This window comes from Chiloscyllium plagiosum, chromosome 7 (assembly GCF_004010195.1).
Source record: "Chiloscyllium plagiosum isolate BGI_BamShark_2017 chromosome 7, ASM401019v2, whole genome shotgun sequence".
Classification (NCBI taxonomy): Eukaryota; Metazoa; Chordata; class Chondrichthyes; order Orectolobiformes; family Hemiscylliidae; genus Chiloscyllium; species Chiloscyllium plagiosum.
Window position 1 is genome coordinate 66,391,277 of NC_057716.1, and position 22,024 is coordinate 66,413,300.

At 38.7% G+C, this 22,024-nt stretch overlaps 1 protein-coding gene across 1 annotated transcript in view; it reads right to left on the reverse strand.

The window, feature by feature from the left end:
• heg1 (heart development protein with EGF-like domains 1) overlaps positions 1-10,600 on the reverse strand; it is a 77,265-nt gene extending 66,665 nt beyond the window's left edge. The window contains exon 1 of the mRNA XM_043693960.1: positions 10,074-10,600. Coding sequence (XP_043549895.1) covers positions 10,074-10,413 — 340 coding nt within the window. The 5' untranslated portion in view covers positions 10,414-10,600. The remainder of the gene's footprint in view (positions 1-10,073) is intronic.
• Between the last annotated feature and the right edge of the window lie 11,424 nt (positions 10,601-22,024).

Sequence of the window (22,024 nt, forward strand, 5' to 3'; positions counted from 1 at the left end):
GGATTGAGCATTGGCTAACTAACAGAATAGAGTGATGGTATAAGAGGTGCCTTTCAGGAGAGCAAACTGTAACTAGTGATGTGCCACATGGATCAGGGCTGGAGCCACATTTATTTACAATATACACTCATGACTTGGGGAGGATGTACTATAGCTAAGTTTGTGGGTGACACAAAAATAGGTTGGAAGGAAAGTGGTGAGGATGCCTCAAAGAGTCTGTGGAGGGACACAGACAGGTTAAATCAATGAGGGAATATAAAGTGGAAAAATGTGAGTCCAAGTTTTTTGCTAGGAAGAATAGAAGAAGTGAATATTATGTAAATAGGGAAAGGTTGCAGAAATCGTACAGCACAGAAGGATTTGGGAGTCCTTGTGCATAGATCACAGAAGTTCAGCAAGTAACAGGAAAGGCAAACATAATGCTGGCCATTATTTCAAAGGGAATGAAGGAGAAACGTAGTGCAGTCTTGCTAAAAGATATTTGTCAGACAACACCTGGAATTCTGTAAACAGTTTTCCATCCCTAATTTAAGGAATACCACACTGGCATTTGAGACAGTCCAGAGACGATTCACTAGGCTGATAATGGGTAATGAGAGCTGAAAATGTGTTGCTGGAAAAGCGCAGCAGGTCAGGCAGCATCCAAGGAACAGGAGAATCGATGTTTCGGGCATAAGCCCGAAGAAGGGCTTATGCCCGAAACGTCGATTCTCCTGTTCCTTGGATGCTGCCTGACGTGCTGCGCTTTTCCAGCAACACATTTTCAGCTCTGATCTCCAGCATCTGCAGTCCTCACTTTCTCCCCAATGGGTAATGAGAGTCTGCCTTATGAGAAGAGTTTTAGTAGATTGAGCTGGTATTCACTGGAATTTAGAAGAATGACAGGTGACATTATTCAAACATACAGGATCCTTAGGGGACCTAACATATTAAAAGTGGAGAGTTTCTTTCCCCTAATGGAAGAATCCAGGACCAGAAAGCTTAAACTCAGAATAGTGGATCATGCAGTTAGGACAGAGAAAAGGAGGAATTTCCTCTGAGAGGATAGGCAATCTGTGGAATTGTTTACTTGGGAGGGTTTTAGAGGATGGCTCATTAAGTATAGTATTCAAGGCTAAGTTAGATAGATTTTAATCAGTAAGAGAATCAAGAATTACAGGGAAAAAGCAAGAAAGTTGAATTGAGGATTATCAAATCAGCCATGATCTCATTGAATGGTGGAGCGAACTCAATGGCTGACTGGCCTATTTTTTCTCCTTTGTCTTATGGTTTAATTAAGATAACTGTAAACATCTTGTCTCCACCAAGAAGTGCAGAAGGGGGTCACTCATTCTTTAGTAACCTTTTACTTTGTGCCGTTATTAAATAATCAAAACCCATTCTCTCAATTGTAAGTACTCCAGGTTTGTTTACCTGCTCCTCAACAGCAGTTCTTATTTATCATACATTTATAAATTTCAATCTGCAAAGTAAAAGTTATATTAACTAAAGCAAATACTGTAACTCATAAAATTAGATATTCATGACTGCATTTATATGATTGACTTGTACTAAATGTAGAAAGGACTCTGCTCTACCCATTTTAGTTCCAATGTGGATAACCCTATATTTGCTTACATTGACATCTAATTTCTTCAGTGTTACCCATTCACTTAGTCCACCGTTTATTTTGTAATTGGATGCTTCCATCTATATTGCTTTTGATATCACCCATTTCCTACATCCTCAGCAAATGTTAGATGTCTAGTTTTCAATTCAGTCAACTAAGTCACCAATTAATCCAGTGAATAGTTGAGGCCTCAACACAAATCTTTGTGGGATAACCAGTCACATCCTGTAAATTCCCCACTATTTCTATTATAACTGAAAAATAATATGGATGCTGAGATCTGAAATAAAAATAGAAAAGTTCACTCAGTGACTGGAAGCAAAGGCTGGTAGAATGGATCTTTTTTGGATTGAGACATTGTTGCAGTGATGTTCCCCAAAGGTTAGTATTGGGTCCATTTATAGAGTCATAGAGATACACAGCATGAAAAGAAACACTTCAGTCCAGCTCATTAGTACCGACCAGATATCCTATATAAATCTAGTCCTATTTGCTAGTATTTGGCCCATATTGCTCTAAACCCTTCCTATTCATATATCCAACCAGATACCTTTTAAATGTTGCAATTGTACCAGCCTCCACGACTTCCTCTGGCAGTTCTTTATTACATGCACCACCTACTGCATGAAAAAGTTGCCCCTTAGTCCCTTTTAAATCTTTACCCTTTCACCTGAAACTTGTGCCCTCTAGTTTTAGACTCCCCTATCCTGGGGAAAACACCTAGCCCATTTACCCTATCCATGCCCCTCATGATTTTATAAACCTCTATATGGTCACCCGTCAGCCTCTGATGCTTCAGAGAAAATTGCCCCAGTCTATTCAGCCTCTCCCTATAGCTCAAACCCTCCAATCCTGGCGACATCCTTGTAAATCTTTTCTGATCCCTTTCAAATTTCATGGCAGCCTTCCTGTAGGAGGTTCTTCTATAAATTTTCTAACCAATATACTCAGATATGAAGAATATCATTTAACAGTTTTCAGATAATATGAAACTTAGTAAAAAAGTAAATAGAGTGTAAATATAGGCTTCAGAATGTCATTGACAGTCTGGTGAAATGGGTAGAAGCATAGAAAGTGGATTTCAGAAAGAAGAATTATGAACTGATGCACTTAAGGTGTTTGAGGAACTAATGTGGAAAGATAGTAAACCACAAATGCACATTTAATAAATGAGCGTTATCAGAGAACTACCTGTAATTTGACTGCAGGCAGTTCAGAGAAGGTTCACTAAATGTTCCCTGGTATGGTGTGATTATCTTATGAGCAAAGGTTAGACAAGTTGGGACTCTACTCACCAGATCTTAGAAGAATGAGAGGTGATCTCATTGAAAGATTTGGATTCTTAAGGGCTTGACCGGATAAATGCTGAGAGGACTTTTCACCTCATGGGAGAGTCTAGGACCACAGGGCATTGTTTCAGAATTAAGGAACACCAATTTAAGACTGAGGAGGAAGATTTTTTTTCCTCTCAGAGGATTGTGAGTCTTTGGAACTTGTTGCCACAGAGAGCTATGGGGGCATATCCCCTGTGCATGTTTAAGGCTAAGATAGATAAATTCTTAACCAGTAGGAAAATCAAGAGTTACAGGGAAAGGACAGGAAAGAGAATAATGAGGAATGTCAGAGTCGAGAGTGTGATGCTGGAAAAGCACAGCAGGTCAGGCAGCATCTGAGGAACAGGGCTGGAAAAGCACAGCAGGTCAGGCAGCATCTGAGGAACAGGAGAATCGACATTTCAGGCAAGAGCCCTTCATCAGGAAAATTCTGCATCTGCAGCATCTGTAGTCCTCACTTTCTCCCAATGTGGAATGTCAGATCAGTCACAGATCTTACTCAAAGGCAGAGCAGATTCAAGAGGCTAAACAGCCTACTCCTATTTCTTATGATTTTATGCCCTCATTTTATGTACATTGCTGTACATTTCTAGGTTTCAATTATTTCTGTGATTCAATTGTTTTGAGACAATTTTCAGAGAATTCTCTGCTGTTATAAACCTGAATGTTTGTTTCAAGGTGTTGTCATGCTTAGCTCATAAAAATTAACACATGATGTATCAAACTTTCCAAGGCATGTTATCACTGTCAGAGTGCTCCTTTTCATTGAACCTGCCTTGGAGTATAATGTTCCTGGCATGAGTTTCTCATTAAGATCTCCTGAGAAAGTTGAAATGTACCTGAGCCAAGAATTTTCTAAAGCAGCACAGAGTCAACATCAGATGCCAAACTATGCCCTCTATTTTACAGGTGGGATGAGGAGGATGTAGTGTCAGGTAGTTGATTGAGGTTGTAAGGGGGCAGGTGGGTGAAAGGTAGGGTGGCAGGTGAATAGGGAGTGGGGTGGCAGGTAGGTGAGAGGGTTGAGTGGCTGGCTTTCTTGAAAAGGAATTGCAACAGGGGTGTGGTCAGATGTTGGAAGGACTATGGATTTCTGGGGGTTTCGAGTGTGGGGATGTTTTGCATGGAAGGAACACAGGTAAGTGTAAAGACAAGCAGTTAGTCAAAGAGTGGTCGAGTATCACAGATGTAAGTATTCAGGTCAGTAAGTCAGAACCCAACTAAATCTCTGACTCTAAATCAAATTTGAGAGCCATGTCAGATACCATGCACCCATCGGAAGTTTGAACTTACTGGGCAATTACCACATAATCATTCTGTTTGGACTTCCAAGAGGTCCTGTGGTGCATCAATTAGGGTAAGTTCACTTTCCAGCTACCAGAAGATCAGGGCCATTATCTTATAGTCTTTTTGAATATAAATGAATAACTGAAAATTAATTAATTGGGATGTTCTTTTTCAAATTAATTTCAAAACTTGTCCCCTGAGCTTTTCCTCATCACACACTGGAACAGGCCAAAAACATTTGGCAAGAATGTGTACAAATTAAAATTTGCTGCCTGTGGTCCCGGAGCTGGAAGAAAAATATTAATCAAAGTAGCGAGTTTTCTATGTGGCAACATAATCTATCCAGGAGCTTCTAATGAAATCCACCTTTTGGTTTTTAGACAAATGTCTAGTAAAATGGATGCATATATTATAATAAGCAATTCCCTACAGATCTGACTAAAATATAAAACAGACTGAGTGATTATTACAGCAGTGAACACACCCACTAATCCACATTGCAGTCAACTGTCAGCAAAAGTAACAGCAGCTTGCACACCCATCTGTAAAGTATCAGAGTTCCCATATCATTGTACACAATGCAGAAAACTGACACTGGGAAAAAAAAAGACAAATGCCTCATGCCTCAATACCATCTCCTTCAATTAGTCAGTGGAACCAGTGCCACCGAGGGTAATAATAAATGATACTGTTGCAATGAAAGGTCATTGGCCTGAAACATGTACTCAGTTTCTCTCTACAGATGCTGTCTGACCTGCTGAGTTTTTTGGATATTTTTGTTGTCATTTCAGTTTTCCAACTTTCGGAGTAATTTGCTTTTGACCTAATGATACCTTATTATTTCCAGAATCACACCAAATATTTTTAAGGGAATTAATGACTGTAGTACAACAATGAGGAAGCAGTTCCAATCTGTGAAACATCTTTTTGTTTATAAAACTGCAGGTTTCAGCACGAGGTCTGCATTTGGTACCAGAGAATATTCTCTTTGACCTAGTGAAGAGGACTTTGATTTGGACCAAAAAGCAAAGCTTTAAAGCAAAAAAAGGTGGAAAGTGGGATTAGTGTAGATTTAGTGTACTTTGGGTAGTACAGACTCAATGGGCTATTGGGCTCTTCTGCACCCGATGATTCTATGAAAAACCAGAATTAACAGGGAAAGCTTCAAAGTTCCACATACATATGTTGCTTCTGCATCATGAGAACTGATTTATACATCCAAGAAAAAATCTGCATTTCATGGTTTTCTCCCAAACGGGGATGGGACAATGGGAAAAGCTTTTTTGCTCTTCTTCAAATGTACAATTTATTTTATTTTATCTCCATGTGAAATAATAGTTAGGTTCTTCATTTAACATTTCATCTGATACATGGCACCTTCAACAATTCCTGGAGAAGTCCACAAAGACTTTGGTCGAGATTAAAGATGCAGACTTGAATTCACAGGCTTTTAACTGAGAGATGAGCATGCTACCACTAAACTACAGCTGACCACTTAGTACGTGGTAATACATAAAGTGAGAATTGGGGAGATTACAAGTTATTAATCTTGCCATCAGAGATAAATGAATGATTGAGAATTAATGTTTTGTTTGATTGTCCTATATTTACAAATGAATACTTATAAATGTTATTAAATTCAATATTTTTGCAACATACCCCACAGGAAAAGCACTACTTATAAAAAAAAGCATCACAATTTCCCTACAGCTCAATAACCTGCTTTTATCAATATTATTTGATATAACATGCACAGTTTTAAATAAAAAAGCATATTTTAAATTCACTGTGGAACATTCACTGAGTTAAAGCGAGGCTTTCCTCTGGCTCCCAAAGGCAACATAATAAGGGAGTGGTTACTGGATTACAATAGTAACTAAGAATTCAACAACTGTTAGAAGATTAAAATATGTCAGCACACTAATAATGGAGACGAGAGTCTCCAAAAGCTTCTTTTGCTTTATTCAGCTTTGTAAGGCATTTCCATTATTACTTGAACCTGGCTGCTGGGAAGCATATGTAATAAGATTTTCTGATCTTCACTATTACAGTTAAACATGTCTATAATGATCAACTTTGAAACTGACTTTAGTTAGTTCTTTTTTATAGGCATCCCCAGATTTATAAGTGCTTAATTAATTAGTTCACAATATAATTTATCTGTATACACTGCTTTCAGAATTATATGTAACTCTTTGAACAGCCTGTGAAGTTAACTGAATTTAGGAAATATCTAAGGTGGGCCCATTGCATAGTAGTTGTGATCACTATGCTCTGTCAGAATCCTTCCTATTTGGAAACCAGGGTTATTGTGACTGCAAAAAGTAAATATGAGTCTTTTCTTAATAATTAATTGAAAAATTCAAGGTGATTTCAGACTAACCCTATATCTAGCCACCAAAATTTTGTTCAACTTTTCTTCAAGTACAAACCATCAATAAATACACAGGATTGTGCGGATGATAGCACAACATCTTTTCAATATGGTTAAGATTTCTGCTTCTAATCATTCAGAGAAATTTCAATTCTGTCTCTAATGGGCAAATGTTCTAAGATTTATACTAAATGGCATATGTCTCTGGACTAGGCTAAGGATCTATGAAAAGCAAAAAATTGTTGTTAATCTACTTTGCAGGACTTCTAGAAGCTATTTTGGGTTAGGCCTTTATTGTGAAGTTATCTGCATTACAACAAAGAGCTACAGATCAACTGGTACTTCTGAAGTCCCAGGGAGAATCCATATTAGTCATTTCCTCACAATGATTATTGGTGAAGCATTTAAGGGATGTATGCCAGCTGGACTACTGTAACTAAGAATGATAGTTACACTACATTAGCTTTTGCAAAGCTTGCTCCCTCTTCAATAGATAGACCAATCAACAAATATCCAGATCTTTAGATCTGGCTGAAATCTAGATCTTATCTCTGGATTCATTTAAAATATTGTGAAAAAGCACAGACATCAGGATGAAAAGGGTGTAGATTCTGGTGTCTGACAAGGAGTGACAATGCATTTCTAAGGCTCTAGCTTACACTTGAGATGTTGGCTCCAAGATCCTGGAAAAATATTTGTTTTGTGGGTAATACTATTTTGTTAGATAAAGTGAAAACTTCTCTGCATGCTTTTGGATGGGAAAATCTTCCTGTAATAGAATCGCAGGTAGCTAGGATAGTGAAGAAGATGTTTGGTATGCTTTCCTTTATTGGTCAGCGTATTGAGTACAGGAGTTGGATGGTCATGTTGCGGCTGTACTGGACATTGGTTAGACCACTTTTGGAATATTGTGTGCAATTCTGGTCTCATTCCTATCAGAAGGATGTTGTGAAACTTGAAAGGTTCAGAAAAAAATTACAAGGATGTTGCCAGTGTTGGAGGATTTGAGCTAGACGGAGAGGGTGAATATGCGGGAGCTGTTTTCCCTGGAGCAACGAAAGCTGAGGTGTGACCTTACAGAGGTTTATAAAATCATAAGGGGTATGGATAGGATAAATAGACAAAGTATTTTCCCTGGGGTGGGGGAGTCCGGAACTAAAGGGCATAGGTTTAAGGTGAGAGGGGAAATATATAAAAGAGACCTAAGGGGCAACTTTTTCACACAGAGAGTGGTACATGTATGGAATGAGCTGCCAGAGGAAGTGGTGGAGGCTGGTACAATTGCAACATTTAAAAGGCATCTGGATGGGTATATGAATAGGAAGAGTTTGGAGGGATATGGGCCAGGTGTTGGCAGGTGTGACTAGATTGGGTTGAGCTATCTGGTCAGCATGGACGAGTTGGACCAAAGGGTCTGTTTCCATGCTGTACATCTCTATGACTCTATGACTTTATATGAAATGAAAAGACCAGAAAAAGAAGCTGAAGATGATGGGCACTCTGTTATGTGGAGGGGGTGGGCCTTTTCAGTGATAAACAGACCCTTCAATATAAGTCCTGAGCATTTCCAGCACTTTCTGATTATAGTTCAGATTTCTAGTGCCGGTAGTTTTGTTTTGTGTATTCTTATTCATTTGGCAGTACATCTCAATAGATTGTTAAATCTTCTTTAATACATGTAAATTAACTTTTACTTAGAACATAGAACTGTACAGCACATGAACAGGCCCTTTGGCCCATGATGTTGTGCCAAACATGATGTCAAATTAAACTAAAGCCTTCTACCTGCCCTCGGTCCATTTCCCTCCATTCCTTGCATATTCAAGTGCTTGTCTAAAAGTCCGTTAAATGTGTGTATCATATCTGCCTCCACCACCATCCCTGGCAGTGCATTCCACACTCCTACCACTCTCTGTGTAAAAAAACTTGCCCCTCACATCTCCTTTAGGCTTTGCCCCTCTCATCTTAAATGTATGCCCTCTAGTATTAGACATTACAACTCTGCAAAAAAGATTCTGACTGTTAACCCTATCTATACATCTCATAATTTTATAGACTTCTATCAAGTCTCCCCTCACCCTCTACTGCTCTGGAGAAAACTGACAAAAATTTTCTAGCCTCTCCTTATAGTTTATACCTTCTAAACCAGGCAGCATCTTGAAAAATCTTTCTTGCACCCTCTCCAAAGCCTCCACATCCTTCCCATAATGTTGTGACCAGAATGAACACAATACCCTTAAGTGTGGCTTAACCAAAGTCTTACAAAGCTGCAACACCATGACATCCTGACTCTTGTAGTCAGTTCCCCGACCAATAAAAGCAAGCATGCCATATATCTTCTTTACCACTTCTGTGGCCATTTTTAGGGAGCTATGGACTTGAACCCCAAGATCCTTCTGTACATTAATGCTGTTCAAGGTCCTGCCATTAACTGTATATTTTTCCTTAACATTTGATCTCCCAAAGTGCAGCATCTTACACTTATCTGGATTCAACTCCATCTGCCATTTCTCCACCCATATCTGCGAGTAATCTATATACTGCTGTGCCCTTTGACAATCTTCTACGCTATCCACAACTCCACCAATCTTTGTGTCATCTGAAAACTTAATAACCCACCCATCTACATTTATATATTACATACAGTTAAGGATTTTCCCTATGTTAGAGAATATTGACAGTCTTTTTTTCACAATCCTGCTGTGTCTAGTAAAAGTCAATTTCTGAATCTGTGCCAATAATTAAATGTAGGGACAAAGGAGGCTAATGGTCAATCAATGCAGCACATCATAAAGAATATAAATCAGTTGATATCACATGTACCCTACAGGATTTAAACTGTTGGCGTTTTATAGCACTTTCTATTGCTTGTCACAACTTAAAATTGATTGGCACAAAAACTACTACAAACATTTTTAAATTTGGATTTTTGATTTGTATTCACTTCTTTCAGGAGTTTTATTTAAATTCCGGTAAGTCAGGGTGTTCTCTGGTGAGCTGGTCATAAGGCTCTGGATTGGTAAGGGTCATCCTCTGTCTATGTGTTGAGACTGAAAAGCTTAAGGCTGTCAATATTTCAATTAGGGCTGTATAACGACAGAGCAACATGAAGTTTTCACATATAAAACGTTGGAACTCCGCCGACAACTTTATTCTCTCGTGAGCAAGATGAGAACAATGCATTAATACAACCTACAAAGTATTGGTAGTCGCTTCTTCCCGATTGTTCAATGTTAATATTCAACGATTTCCCGCTCTAAACGCTTGCCCCAAGGAGATGTGAAGTGTACAGGAGCTGAAAGAGGGAGTTTCTAAACAAAAGTTTACTTTTGGATAAAAACACGTGGAGCTGCTGCTGTTATATGCGGCGGTATTAGAGACGAGTTGGGCTGGGCATGTGAAGCGCACAGCAGAATGGAATTGTGGCTGCAGTGGGCACAGTGGGGGGCATGCAGAGGGCAGGACTTACCAGCACTGGGCACCGAAGGTGACAGTCGGCGATCATCAGATCTCGAGCCCGGGGTGGACAGTGAATCCGTCCCGGGGCTGAGAGTCCTCCAGTCGGGCTGCGAGCTTTCCGGGAAACTCACCCCTTCCCAGCCTGTCTTTTTAGCGGTAGAATTCACAGGCAAGTCAATAGAGTCTGCAAAGCCCGGCCGGTCTGTGTAAGGGGTGTATGATTCACCATGCAGAGGTCTGAAGAGCAGCAGGAGCAGCATCAGGCTGCTGGTGGGGTAAATCACGGCGCATGTTGCCATGATGATGATGTCTGATCGCTTCGGGGGTCCGGATTCGTGTGCCAAACACATACACAAACACACGCGCGAATGAAACGCTTTGGAGATAAATCCGTGCGTCCAAATCCCTCGATCTTAAGCCTGCCTGTATTTACACAGTCGGTCTCGCATTCTCCAGTTAGTTCAGCAGCTCCACTGTAGATGTAATCCAAGGTAATAATCCATCTCGAACTCATCCGGCTGCGTGTGTGAGTGTAATAGAGAGAGACAGGCTGGACGATTAGACTGACTGACTCCTCCTAGGGGTAGGTGCAGATTTCCAGTTGAAGCCACGCAGCTCAAAGTGAAGAAACCACAGACGTACTTTATCACAATAAAGTTGCTATCTCATTCTCCTGTAGAGAGTGGAACGCTCTATTTCCAAGATACATCTTCATGGGATGTAAAGTGAGTTTTTCTGTTTTAGGAAATAAATGCAGGTTCCTTCCTCTAAACTGAGGAGCTTCCCAGCATACATGAAATCGACATCATTTACATTGTCATTGCTTCGCCGGTTTCTTCTGAACTTCAAAACTTAGCATCACATTGGACCGACTCAAATAATTTTCAAACGTTTAAGTGAACTTTAACCAAACATATCTTGCGCCATCTAAGAGCCAACGAACGTGGTTTAGCAAGTATCATTTTGCCAACTTTGCACAACGCAAGTTTCACTGTCTGCAATATTTTGCTGTTGCTTTATTGCATATTGTAATATATTCAGTAACTGTCTTTTTTTAACCTATGCCTTCAAAACTCTTTGCAAAGCAATTTAAACTTTGCTGGGTCGGCTTGAGAGTAAACTGCAGCAAATGCAGCGTAACTATTACAGAAAGGCTGCTTGATTCAGCAGAAGACAAATTATTCATAACGAGAGCTCACTATTAAATTGGACATATGTGAGACTCTCACTTGGATTTGGAACTAAAAAAAAACTTACATTTGAGTTGGATAATGCAGCCAAATCCTTTTCCTTATTGTGTCCATCTAATTTCCAACATCACTATGTTGACCGATTTGTAAAGACATTTAAGTTTGCTACAAGATCACAGAAAATGCTAATGCAGAGGAAATTGACTGTGACAAACTTGAAATTTGCTTGTGTTTGAATTTTAAATATTACAGTTTTGTACTTTAAAATTGGTAAGTTATCTTGCAAATCTAATCAAATGCTTCACAAGACATTTTATCAAATATAAATTCTCCTCAAAGCTGTTACAGCAGGACAATCAAATAGGTTAACATTTACTGATTCATCCTTCCATTGTTTATAATTGAAATACTCAAACTGTATTCTAATCATATGTGTATCTCAGTCATCTGGTAATGCTTAAGGTATCTTTGATAAATACAAATAGATAATGTGACAGAAAAATGAATAAAGCAAAACAAAACAGTGAGTGTTGCATGTAATTTGCAAAGTCCTTGAACTGAACTTCCTTACAAACACAATTTTCAATGTTTTCAAGGATCAGCAGTCTGAGTTTTAATTCATTAAATTCTATAGATCGTTTTTGTACTTTTGGATTAAGTGTAAATCTGTTTAAAACAAACCTTACATTTAAAGTTTATGTCTGACATGAGAGGGATTAAAATAACTTTCAGGAATATTAAGGCCATTAAGCCTAATAAGCCAGTTACAGTACTTCTGAGAGATTAACCTCACCTATTTACTTTCTCACTATGCACTGCATTCTTTTCCTTCTTCAGAAATGGTTAATACAATAATGTTAAAACAAAAGGTCTTGGGATTATGCCCATGGTCCAATAAATTGTGAAATTCCTAATCATAGCTATGATATATTGTCATATGAAGTAATAGACATTCATTCAACCCAGTTATTATGATCCAAACTGATGGTAAATACTGGACAAGTTGGACCTCAGAATGAAACCTGGCTTGATAGATAATGTATTCAACTTTTGCAGTTGGTTTACTTGATGGTTAGTCATTGAAATATATTTACACAAGTCTGCAGTTGTTAACAACATAATTTCAATTTATTATACGAGAAAAAGTTATGCATAGAAGAAAGTTAAAAAAATTTAACACATACATTTAAACAAAGTTTTAATCGGTTTCCCAATACTACCCATTACAGAGAGCCAATCACAAAGAACCATCATTCTTCTCTCAGTTTTTTAAATCTTTATGTAACTGGCCCTTTTCAGTTTCTTTCTCCTGGACTGTTGACAATTCTTTGTTTACAATTTCATTCTAACTCCACTGGCATGAATCTCTCAGAATTCTGATAACCTAATCTCTTCCAGTTCGAACAATTTTTAGATTTCTAATTCAAGCTCTCCCAGCTTGGAAACTCCACAAACTTTTAACTAGTTCTCCTGAGATGAAAGGTTCCCCTGAATTGATGTGATTCTCCAGTTCAGATAAATTCTTCTTCTTTTTGAACTGAACTCTATGTTCTCCTAAAAGAAAACTTTGATCCTTCTGTTTTGAAGACAGGACTAAACTAACTGCCTTAATATGTTTACTCTGCCTGTCATAAAGCCAACCATATCAACATGTCATCTAAAATCTGCAATGGTGGACTTTTTACTTCTCTATTTTTCCAAGAACTGTAACCAAAGAAGCTGTACCTAGGAAACTTTGTACCTAAGATTGTGATGTAAGCAACGACTTGTACACTTTTCACTGTATTCATTTGAGTACATGTGACAATAAAGCTAATTCCAATTCTAACCTTATAGAGGTATATAAAATCATGAGGGGCATAGGTAAGCTGAATTGCTAAGGTCTTTTCTCCAGGGTAGGGAAGTCCAAAACTAGAGGAAATAGGTTTAAGGTGAGTGGCAATAGATTTAAAAGGTAGCTGAGGGGCAACATTTTCTCATTGCAGAATATTCTCAAATTTTAATTACATGTTATCAATAAATAACTGATTTAACACTCTGTTCTCTGATTTAACATAACCATAGTACTCTGATTTAACCAGTGATCATATGAATATGTTATTAGTGTATAGTAATTACAACATTTATTTTCAGGTTTTAATATCAGTGGTCACACATTTATGATATTGTCATTTAAAATATTTCTTTCAAATCTATAAATGGTATGCTATTAATTATTTCATATCTTAACCCCAATTTAATTACTTTGGATGGAAAAGTACAAAGATTGTCTTTAATTATTGGCATCTGTAAGATATAAAGACTCTCTTTTATAGAAATTAAGGAAGTGGACCATGGAATCGTTGGTCATGACAGTATAAAATTGTATTCAGGCCATCCAGTCATTCAGTTCATCACCAATTATGCTACTTCACTTCATTGTAATGGCTGGGCTCAATATCTCACCTAAGACACTTCCACCGTTATTGTCAGCACTTGTTACAGATATGTAACCAAAATTTTAATTAAAATAATTTATAAAACAATATTCCCTTTATTTAAATTCCTTTGTTATGTTTTGGTTTCCATAGGTGATGAACTTTTTAAACAAAGACAGCATCACTGTAGCTGGCCAACATTATATTTAATTAACCAGTAAACTATTTTGCAAGGGTAATTACTACAGAGGTTAATTGCAGAGGACGTACTGCCGAGGTTAATTGCATATTACTATCAATTCTAATTTCATATTATGTTTTGTTTATCAATGAACATTTTAAAATTAGTAACTGATTTGAACAAACTAAAATAATCAGTGCAAAAATGGTATATATTCCCATTGAGGAGAAAGTTCAAACTTGCACATTTAATACTTAGTGTTACATAGCAAAGACATGTTTCTTGGATGAGATTGCATTGCAGGGATTGAATATAGAGATTCAAGTAATGTTAGAAACCATGAAACTAAAACTGCTAACTTTTATCCAATCTGAAAACTGTCATTTTACCCTTGGAACCAATCTGCCTATCTATAATTTTTAACATAACCTGGACATTGAAATTCAGGGGTGGTTTATTCACATCTAGATTGATCTGTTTGCTCTAATTGCAGACTAGTAAAATAAAGTTAACTGGTTTTGGATGTAGGTTTGCTCACTGAGTTGCAAGGTTCATTTCCAGGTGTTTCATTACCTTACTTGGTAACATCTTCAGTGGGCCTCAGGCGAAGCAATGCTGAAAATTCCTGCTTTCTATTTATATGTTTGGGTTTCTTTGGGTTGGTGATGTCATTTCCATCCAAAGCAGGAATTTTCAGCATTGCTTCCTCTGAGGCCCACTGAAGATGTTACCTAGTAAGGTAAGGAAACATCTGGAAATGAACCTTGCAGCTCAGCGAGTAAACCTACATCCAAAACCTCAATCTGAACTACAAATTTTCTCAAAACTCATTAAAAGTTGCAATAAAGGCTAGCAATTATGATATGCAATTTTATTGAAAAACTGTTTCCATGAATGCTGGTACCTTAATTAGTTGAAGAAAAGTTTAGCAACAAAGTCTTCAGGATCAGAGAAAGTTAGGGATAAGGGGGAAAAACTGCCAATCATTAAATAGTGATCATTCACTGCATTCTTAGCCTTAGCAAAGATGCACATCCTGTCCAAGATATTGTTATTACTGTGACAAACATTTGTATTTAGTCTACAAGAGAAGTTGCATTCTTAAAATAATTTTAATATAAACTAAATGAATGTCTCAAAGAATACAAAATGTATGTTAACCTTTACCATGAATTACCAGACATTAGGATATCATGTTAAAGGATTCAGGGCTATTTTGCCCACATCTCCATTCCCTGTATACAGCTCTGCGTCTTACTGGGTCAATTCCATAATCACCAAATCCTCTTCTGTCTTGCTCAGTAGCCATGCTTCATGTTTCACCTTGCATAGGGCAAACATTTGATTATGAGATCGCAATAACTTGAATCCATTCATTACTCAATAGCAACATGTATATTTCTCAGCAGACTTCACTGACTTGCAATCTGGAGAAGATGCACTGCCTGGTTTCTTTCCTTCTAACCCAAAATATATTGAGATAATAGTAGAATCTAACTGGGTAAAATTAATGGTTCATAATAGATATCAAATAGGAAGATTGTTTTTCATCAACAAATTTCATTTAAATCACATTCAAACCTCAATAGCTTGTGATGAATTCCAAACTATGAAACTTTACCCCTCTCTACACCTCTTCAGCACAGATGGTTATCAACTCCTGACTCATTCAAGAAAGTTTACATTTGAAATTGTAATGGTGGTAGTTGTGAGGAAGTTTCTGATGATCTGTACATCACTGCAGATTAAGATACAAGAGATCATGGGAAAATCATTTTATTTTTGTTTTTAGAAATGTTCTGCTATTCAACAACAACAAGTTGCATTTATGTAGCACCTTTGATTTATAAAAATATCTGAGCATACTTCACAGAGTGTCAGTGGTGTCACGGTGACTTAATGATTAGCACTGCTGCATCACAATGCCAGGGACACAGGTTCGATTCCAGCCTCAGGCAACTGTGTGAAATTTGCACATTCTCCCCATGTCTGTGTAGGTTTCCTCCCACAGTCCAAAGATGTGCAGGTTAGGTGAATTGGCCATGTTCAATTGTCCATAGTGTTTAGGGATGTGTGGGTTACCTGCATTAGTCAAGGTTAAATATATTGTAGGGGAATGGGTCTGGGGGGGTTACTCTTCAGAGGGTTGATGTGGACTTGTTGGGCCGAAGGGCTTGTTTCCACACTGTAGGGATTCTATGAATGGTCATTAAACCAGAATGACTAAAGGCTTGGCCAAAATTGAATGTTTTAATATGAGTCTTAAAGAAATAAGGTGGAGAAAAGAAGGGGTTCAGGGCAGGATTTGCAAAATAGGTGCTTTAATCACTGAAGGCACAGCAATCAATGGTGGGCAGAGAAAGAGAAATATACAAGAAGTGTGGGTCACAGGAATAACGAATGCTATAAGACTGGAGAAGATTAAAAGATAGGGAGGATTGAGACCACGAAGGGAGTTAAACATAAGGAAGTGAACTATAAATACAAGCCACTGAAAATGTAGGTCAATGGGAATATGGTGAGAGAGGAGAAAGTGGTATAGGATAGCATATGGATAGTAGTGTTCCATATGAACTGAAATTTACAATTTTTGGAAAAGCATTGGAAAGTCCTGACTACAAGAAGCTGGGAAAGAATTTCAACAGCAGATTGCTGAAATGGCGTTTAGGTATTTGATGCCAGGCAGTTGATGGTTTGTGGTCTTTGCATCAGAGAGGAATGAAGGCAGCTAATGTAAGAGCAGAGAAGGAGTTTTGGAAACAGGCGAAAAGGCCCATGGAGAAGTGAGATGACTCCTGTTCAAAGAAATAGGCATGAAAGTGAAGGTGAAACAAGATGAGCTGAATGTCACTCTGTGTCTAAATTTAATTGAAGTGGAGGCATAAAGGGATAAAATTAAAGAGCTGAGCACAGATCATTCAGCATCAGAGAAGGGAAGGTCAGAGAGTATAACGAACACACAAGAGACAGGATTAGAAGAAGGGATGAGTCAGAAGGAAGAGGAAGGGAGAAAGAATCAAGAGGCATCAGCACCTGAGTTTTGTTGCATTCTTTAACATCTTAGAGTCATAGAGATGTACAACACGGAAGCAGACCCTTTGGTCCAACTTGTCCATGTTGACCATCCTAAATTAATCTAGTCCTATTTGCCAGAACTTGGCCCATATCCCTCTAAACACTTCCTATTCATATATCTATCCAGGTGCCTTTTAAATGCTGTAATTATACCAGCATCCACCACTTTCTCTAGTAGCTCATTTCATAAACACCATCCTCTGTGTGAAAACGTTGCCCCTTTAAATCTTTCCATCCTCACCCTAAATCTATGGCCTCCAGTTCTGGACTCCCCTACCCTAAGGAAAGGATATTTCTATTTCCCCTATCAATGCCCCTCATGATTTAAAAGAAAAGGAAAACTCTCCAGAGATTTCCAGATACGCTATATCTATGATCAAAAGGAAACACTGGAAACAAAAAGTAGCACTACCATTGAACTGGACAACAAAGGAGATAAGTCAGAGTACAATGGTATGGTTGACAATGGGAAAGACTGCAAAGAAAATGAAGAATGAAACTGTATAGTCACTGTAACAGATAATGTCACTTGTGATTTTCATCTAAGCCATTCATTCTGTGGCTGGTTGGAAACCAACTTGCCTTATTAATATTCCAGTTATGATCTTAGCAAACTCACCAAACAAATTAGCCATGAAGAAACTGGAAACTAAAATAGGTGTTTGTTAAGTTCAGCTTGCTTATTCCAAGGAGCAGGAGATTTGACGTTTCGAGCATAAGCTTTTCATCAGGAATATGAGCACATTCCTGATGAAGAGCTTATGCTCGAAACATCGACTGTCCTGCTCCTCAGATGCTGCCTGACCAGCTGTGCTTTTCCAGTGCCACATTTTTTGACTCTGATCTCCAGCAACTGCAGTCCTCATTTTCTCCTAACTTGCTTATTTCTCCAAACAATCTCCATCTTGCCCACTGCTAAACTGCAAAACAGGGCACAATCACGAATTACAGCTGCAAGTACCCTTGCACCAGCACCCGAACTTCAGGGAGTCATTGCCATTATCCTGGCACCTCTCCATTGCATTATCAGTGCCCTGTGCAAGGGCAGGTTTGTCTAGCAGGGCACATATGCCACCAACAATATACAGTTGCATCGGATACAGTTACCACACAGGGACAAACACCAAGTCCATTGAGTGCACCAGAATGTCTAACAGGACTGTCCCTTGCATCCTGTGGGCATTCACCTGATGCCTACCTGCTTGCCTACAACATGCATGCTTTGCGGTAGCAGTTGGTGTAGTCACACAGATAGCCATGCTGTTCATTGGTCCTCAGTTAAGGACACATACATTCTTACGCAATTGAGGGGTTAGGAGATCATGAGATGAAATTAGATTGGTGACCACTGTAGACAAAATAGCTTAGTTGAGTTCGTCCTCACATTGAACAACTTCTCCTTTAACTCCTCTCACTCTCTTCAAGTCATGATGTGGAGGTGCCGGTGTTGGATTGGGGTGGACAAAGTTTAAAAAAAAATCACACAACACCACATTAAAGTCCAACAGGTTTATTTGGAAGCACTAGCTTTCGGGGTACTGCTCCTTGATCAGGTAGCAGTTTTCTGCCAGCCAACCAATCTCCTGTCTGGGCTAATATGTTACCCCCTACACTATGAGTTTTAGTTTTCCACATTAACCCTTGATATGGCACCTTGACAAATGGCTTCTCAAAATCCAGGTATAGTAATATCTAAAGTCTCCCCGTTAAGCACAGAGCATGTTACCAATTCAAAGTACTCCAATAATTTGGTTAAATACAATTTCCTTTTTAAGGAACAAAGCTGACTCTACCCAATTACATTGAGTTTTTCAAAGCATGCAGCAATAATGTCATTGGTGATTAATTATAACACCTTCCCAACAACAGACATCAAGTTAATTAATCTACAGTTTCCTATTTTCATGCCTCTTTTCGCCAGGAGCTCAATATGCTATCTGCCAGTCCAACAAAACCTTTTCTGTATCTAAGGAATTCTTTAAAAATTAATGGCAATGCACCTACTATCTCATTAGCAACCTCTTTTCAGACCCTAGGATGATTTCCATCCAAATCTGGAAACCCCTCAGCCCACAGTTCCATCAATTTTCTTCATATCACTTCCCTGTGATTTAGATTTCACTCAGTTCCTCTCTCCATTCCGTCTCCTGATTTATAGCTATTACTGGAATCTTTCCTATATCCTCTATACAGTGATGACAGAATCAAAATATCTGTTCACTTCATCCTCCATTTCCTTAGTATCTACTATGAACTTCCATTCTCACACTCGAGAAGACTGACACTCACTTTACTTACTCTTCTCATTTTATGATACTGTAGAAACCTGCAATCACCTTTACATTCCTAGTTAGCTTCCTCTCATTCTCGAAATTCTTCCTCCTGATTAACCTTTTAGTCATTCTCTGCTGTTCTTTATATTCTGACCAGCCATCCGATTAATCACTCAACATTGCTGCCTTATATATGTTTTTTCCTAAAGTTTGATGATTGCCCTAACTTCTTTATTTAACCATGAATAGTGGGTCCTTTCCATAGAATGTTTCTTTATTAGCAGGAATCCACTTATCCTGAGTATTCTGTAATATCTAAATACATGCCAGCCACAACATCTCGACTGATCTATGCCCTAGCCTTGTATGCAAATTCACTTCAGCCAGCTCAGCTTTCCTATCCACATGGCTGTCCTTATTTAGGTTTAAAATACTAGTTTCAGACCTAATCCTCTCCTTTTCAAACGATTGTAAAATTCAACCAGATTGTAGTCACTGCTACCTTTAATCTGAGTGTGAAGTTATCTAATTCAGTTGAAAGAATTGAAAGGCAACCTATCATCTAAGTGGATAAAAAAACGTCAGAGTGTTTCAGAGAGATGTGGGTGTTTTTGTGCATGAATTGCAGGAAACAGTATAGGAGATAATAAGGAAGGCAAATGTAATTCTGGCTTTTATTACTAAAGGAACAGGGTATAAAAGTAGGGAGTGTGTGCTGCAATTGTACAAGGCATTAGTGAGATTATTGCAGAGTTGTTGTGGGGGATTTCAACACATAGGTAGACTGGGAGAATCAGGATGGTACTGGACCCTCAAAAAAGGAATGCCTCTGAGATGGATTCTTAGAACAGCTTGTAATTGGAGCCTACCAGGGAAAAGGCAATTCTGGACTTGGTGTAGTGCAACGAACCGGATTTGATCAGGGACCTCAAAATAAAGAAGTCATTAGGAGGTAGTCACCATCATATAAGTTTTAATCTGCAATTTGAGAGGGAGAAAGGAAAATCGGAAGTGTCAGTATTGCAGTTGAACAAAGGGAACTATGGAGCTATGAGGGAGGAGCTGGCCAAAGTTCAATGGTTCAATATCTTAGCAGGGATGGCAGTGGAACAACAATGGCAGGTATTTCTGGGTATAATGCAGAAGGTGCAGGATCAGTTCATTCCAAAGAGGAAGAAAGATCCTAAGGGGAGGCTGGGGCAGCCATGCTGACGAGGGAAGTTAAGGACTGTACAAAGATAAAAGAGATGAAGTATAATATAGAAAGATGAGCGGGAAACCTTTAAAGAGCAACAGAGGATAACCAAAAAGGCAATACACGGAGAAAAAATGAGGTATGAAGGCAAACTGGCCAAAAATATAAAGGAGGATAGTAAAAGCTTTTTTTAGGTTTGTGAAAATAAAATAAGTGGTTAAGACTAAAATTGGGCCCTTGAAGACAGAAACAGGTGAATTTATTCTGGGGAACAAGGAAATGGCAGAAGAGTTGAATAGGTACTTTGGATCTGTCTTCACTGAGGAAGCCACAAGCAATCTCCCAGATGTAATAGTGGCTGAAGGACCTAGGGTAATGGATGAACTGAAGGGAATTTATATTAGGCACGAAATGGTGTTGGATAGACTGTTAGGTCTGAGGGCTGATAAGTCCTTGGGACCTGATGGTCTGTATCCCAGTGTACTTAAGGAGGTGGCTCCAGAAATCGTGGATGCAATTGGTAATGATTTTCGAATATTCTATAGATTCAGGATCAGTTCCTGCGGATTGGAGGGTGGCTAATGCTGTCCCACTTTTCAAGAAAGGCGGGAGAGAGAAAACAGGGAATTGTAGATCAGTTAGCCTGATGTCAGTGGTTGGAAAGATGCTGGAGCCCATTATAAAAGATTAAATTATGACTCATTTGGATAGCAGTAACAGGCTAGGTCAGAGTCAGCATGGATTTACAAAGGGGAAATCATACTTGACTAATCTTCTGGAAGTTTTTGAGGATGTAACTATGAAGATGGACAAGGGACAGCCAGTTTACCTGGACTTTCAGAAAGCCTTTGATAAAGTCCCACATAGGAGATTAGTGTGCAAAATTAGGGCACATAGTATTGGGGGCAAAATACTGACTTGGATTGAAAATTGGTTGGCTGACAGGAAGCAAAGAATAGTGATAAGCGGGTCCCTTTCAGAAATGGTAGGCGGTGACCAGTGGGGTATCACAAGGTTTGGTGCTGGGACTGCAGCTGTTTACCACCTACTTTAATGACATAGATGAAGGCATTAAAAGTAATATTAGCAAATTTGCTGATGACACAAAGCTGGGTGGCAGAGTGAACCATTCCTGAAGAAGGGCCTGTGCCCGAAACGTCGAATCTCCTGTTCCCTGGATGCTGCCTGACCTGCTGCGCTGTTCCAGCAATAAAGTTTCAACTCATGAGATCAATTCCCAGAATGGCAGAACTGTCATACGTTGAAAGTTTGGAGTGACTGGGCTTGTATACACTTGAGTTTAAAAGGATGAGAGGGGATCTGATTGAGTCATTTAAGATTATTAAAGGATTAGATACTCTGGAGGCAGGAAGCATGTTCCCACTGATGGGTGAATCCAGAACTAGAGTTTAAGCAGTTTAAAAATAAGGGGTAGGCCATTTAGAATGGAGTTGAGGAGAGACTTCTTCACCCAGAGAGTGGTGGATATGTGGAATTTTTCTGCCCCAGAAGGCAGTGGAGGCCAAGTGTCTGGATACTTTTGAGAAAGAGATGGATAGAGCTCTTAAAGATAGTGGAATCAAGGGTTATGGGGATAAAGCAGGAACAGGAGACTGATTGTGGATTAAGC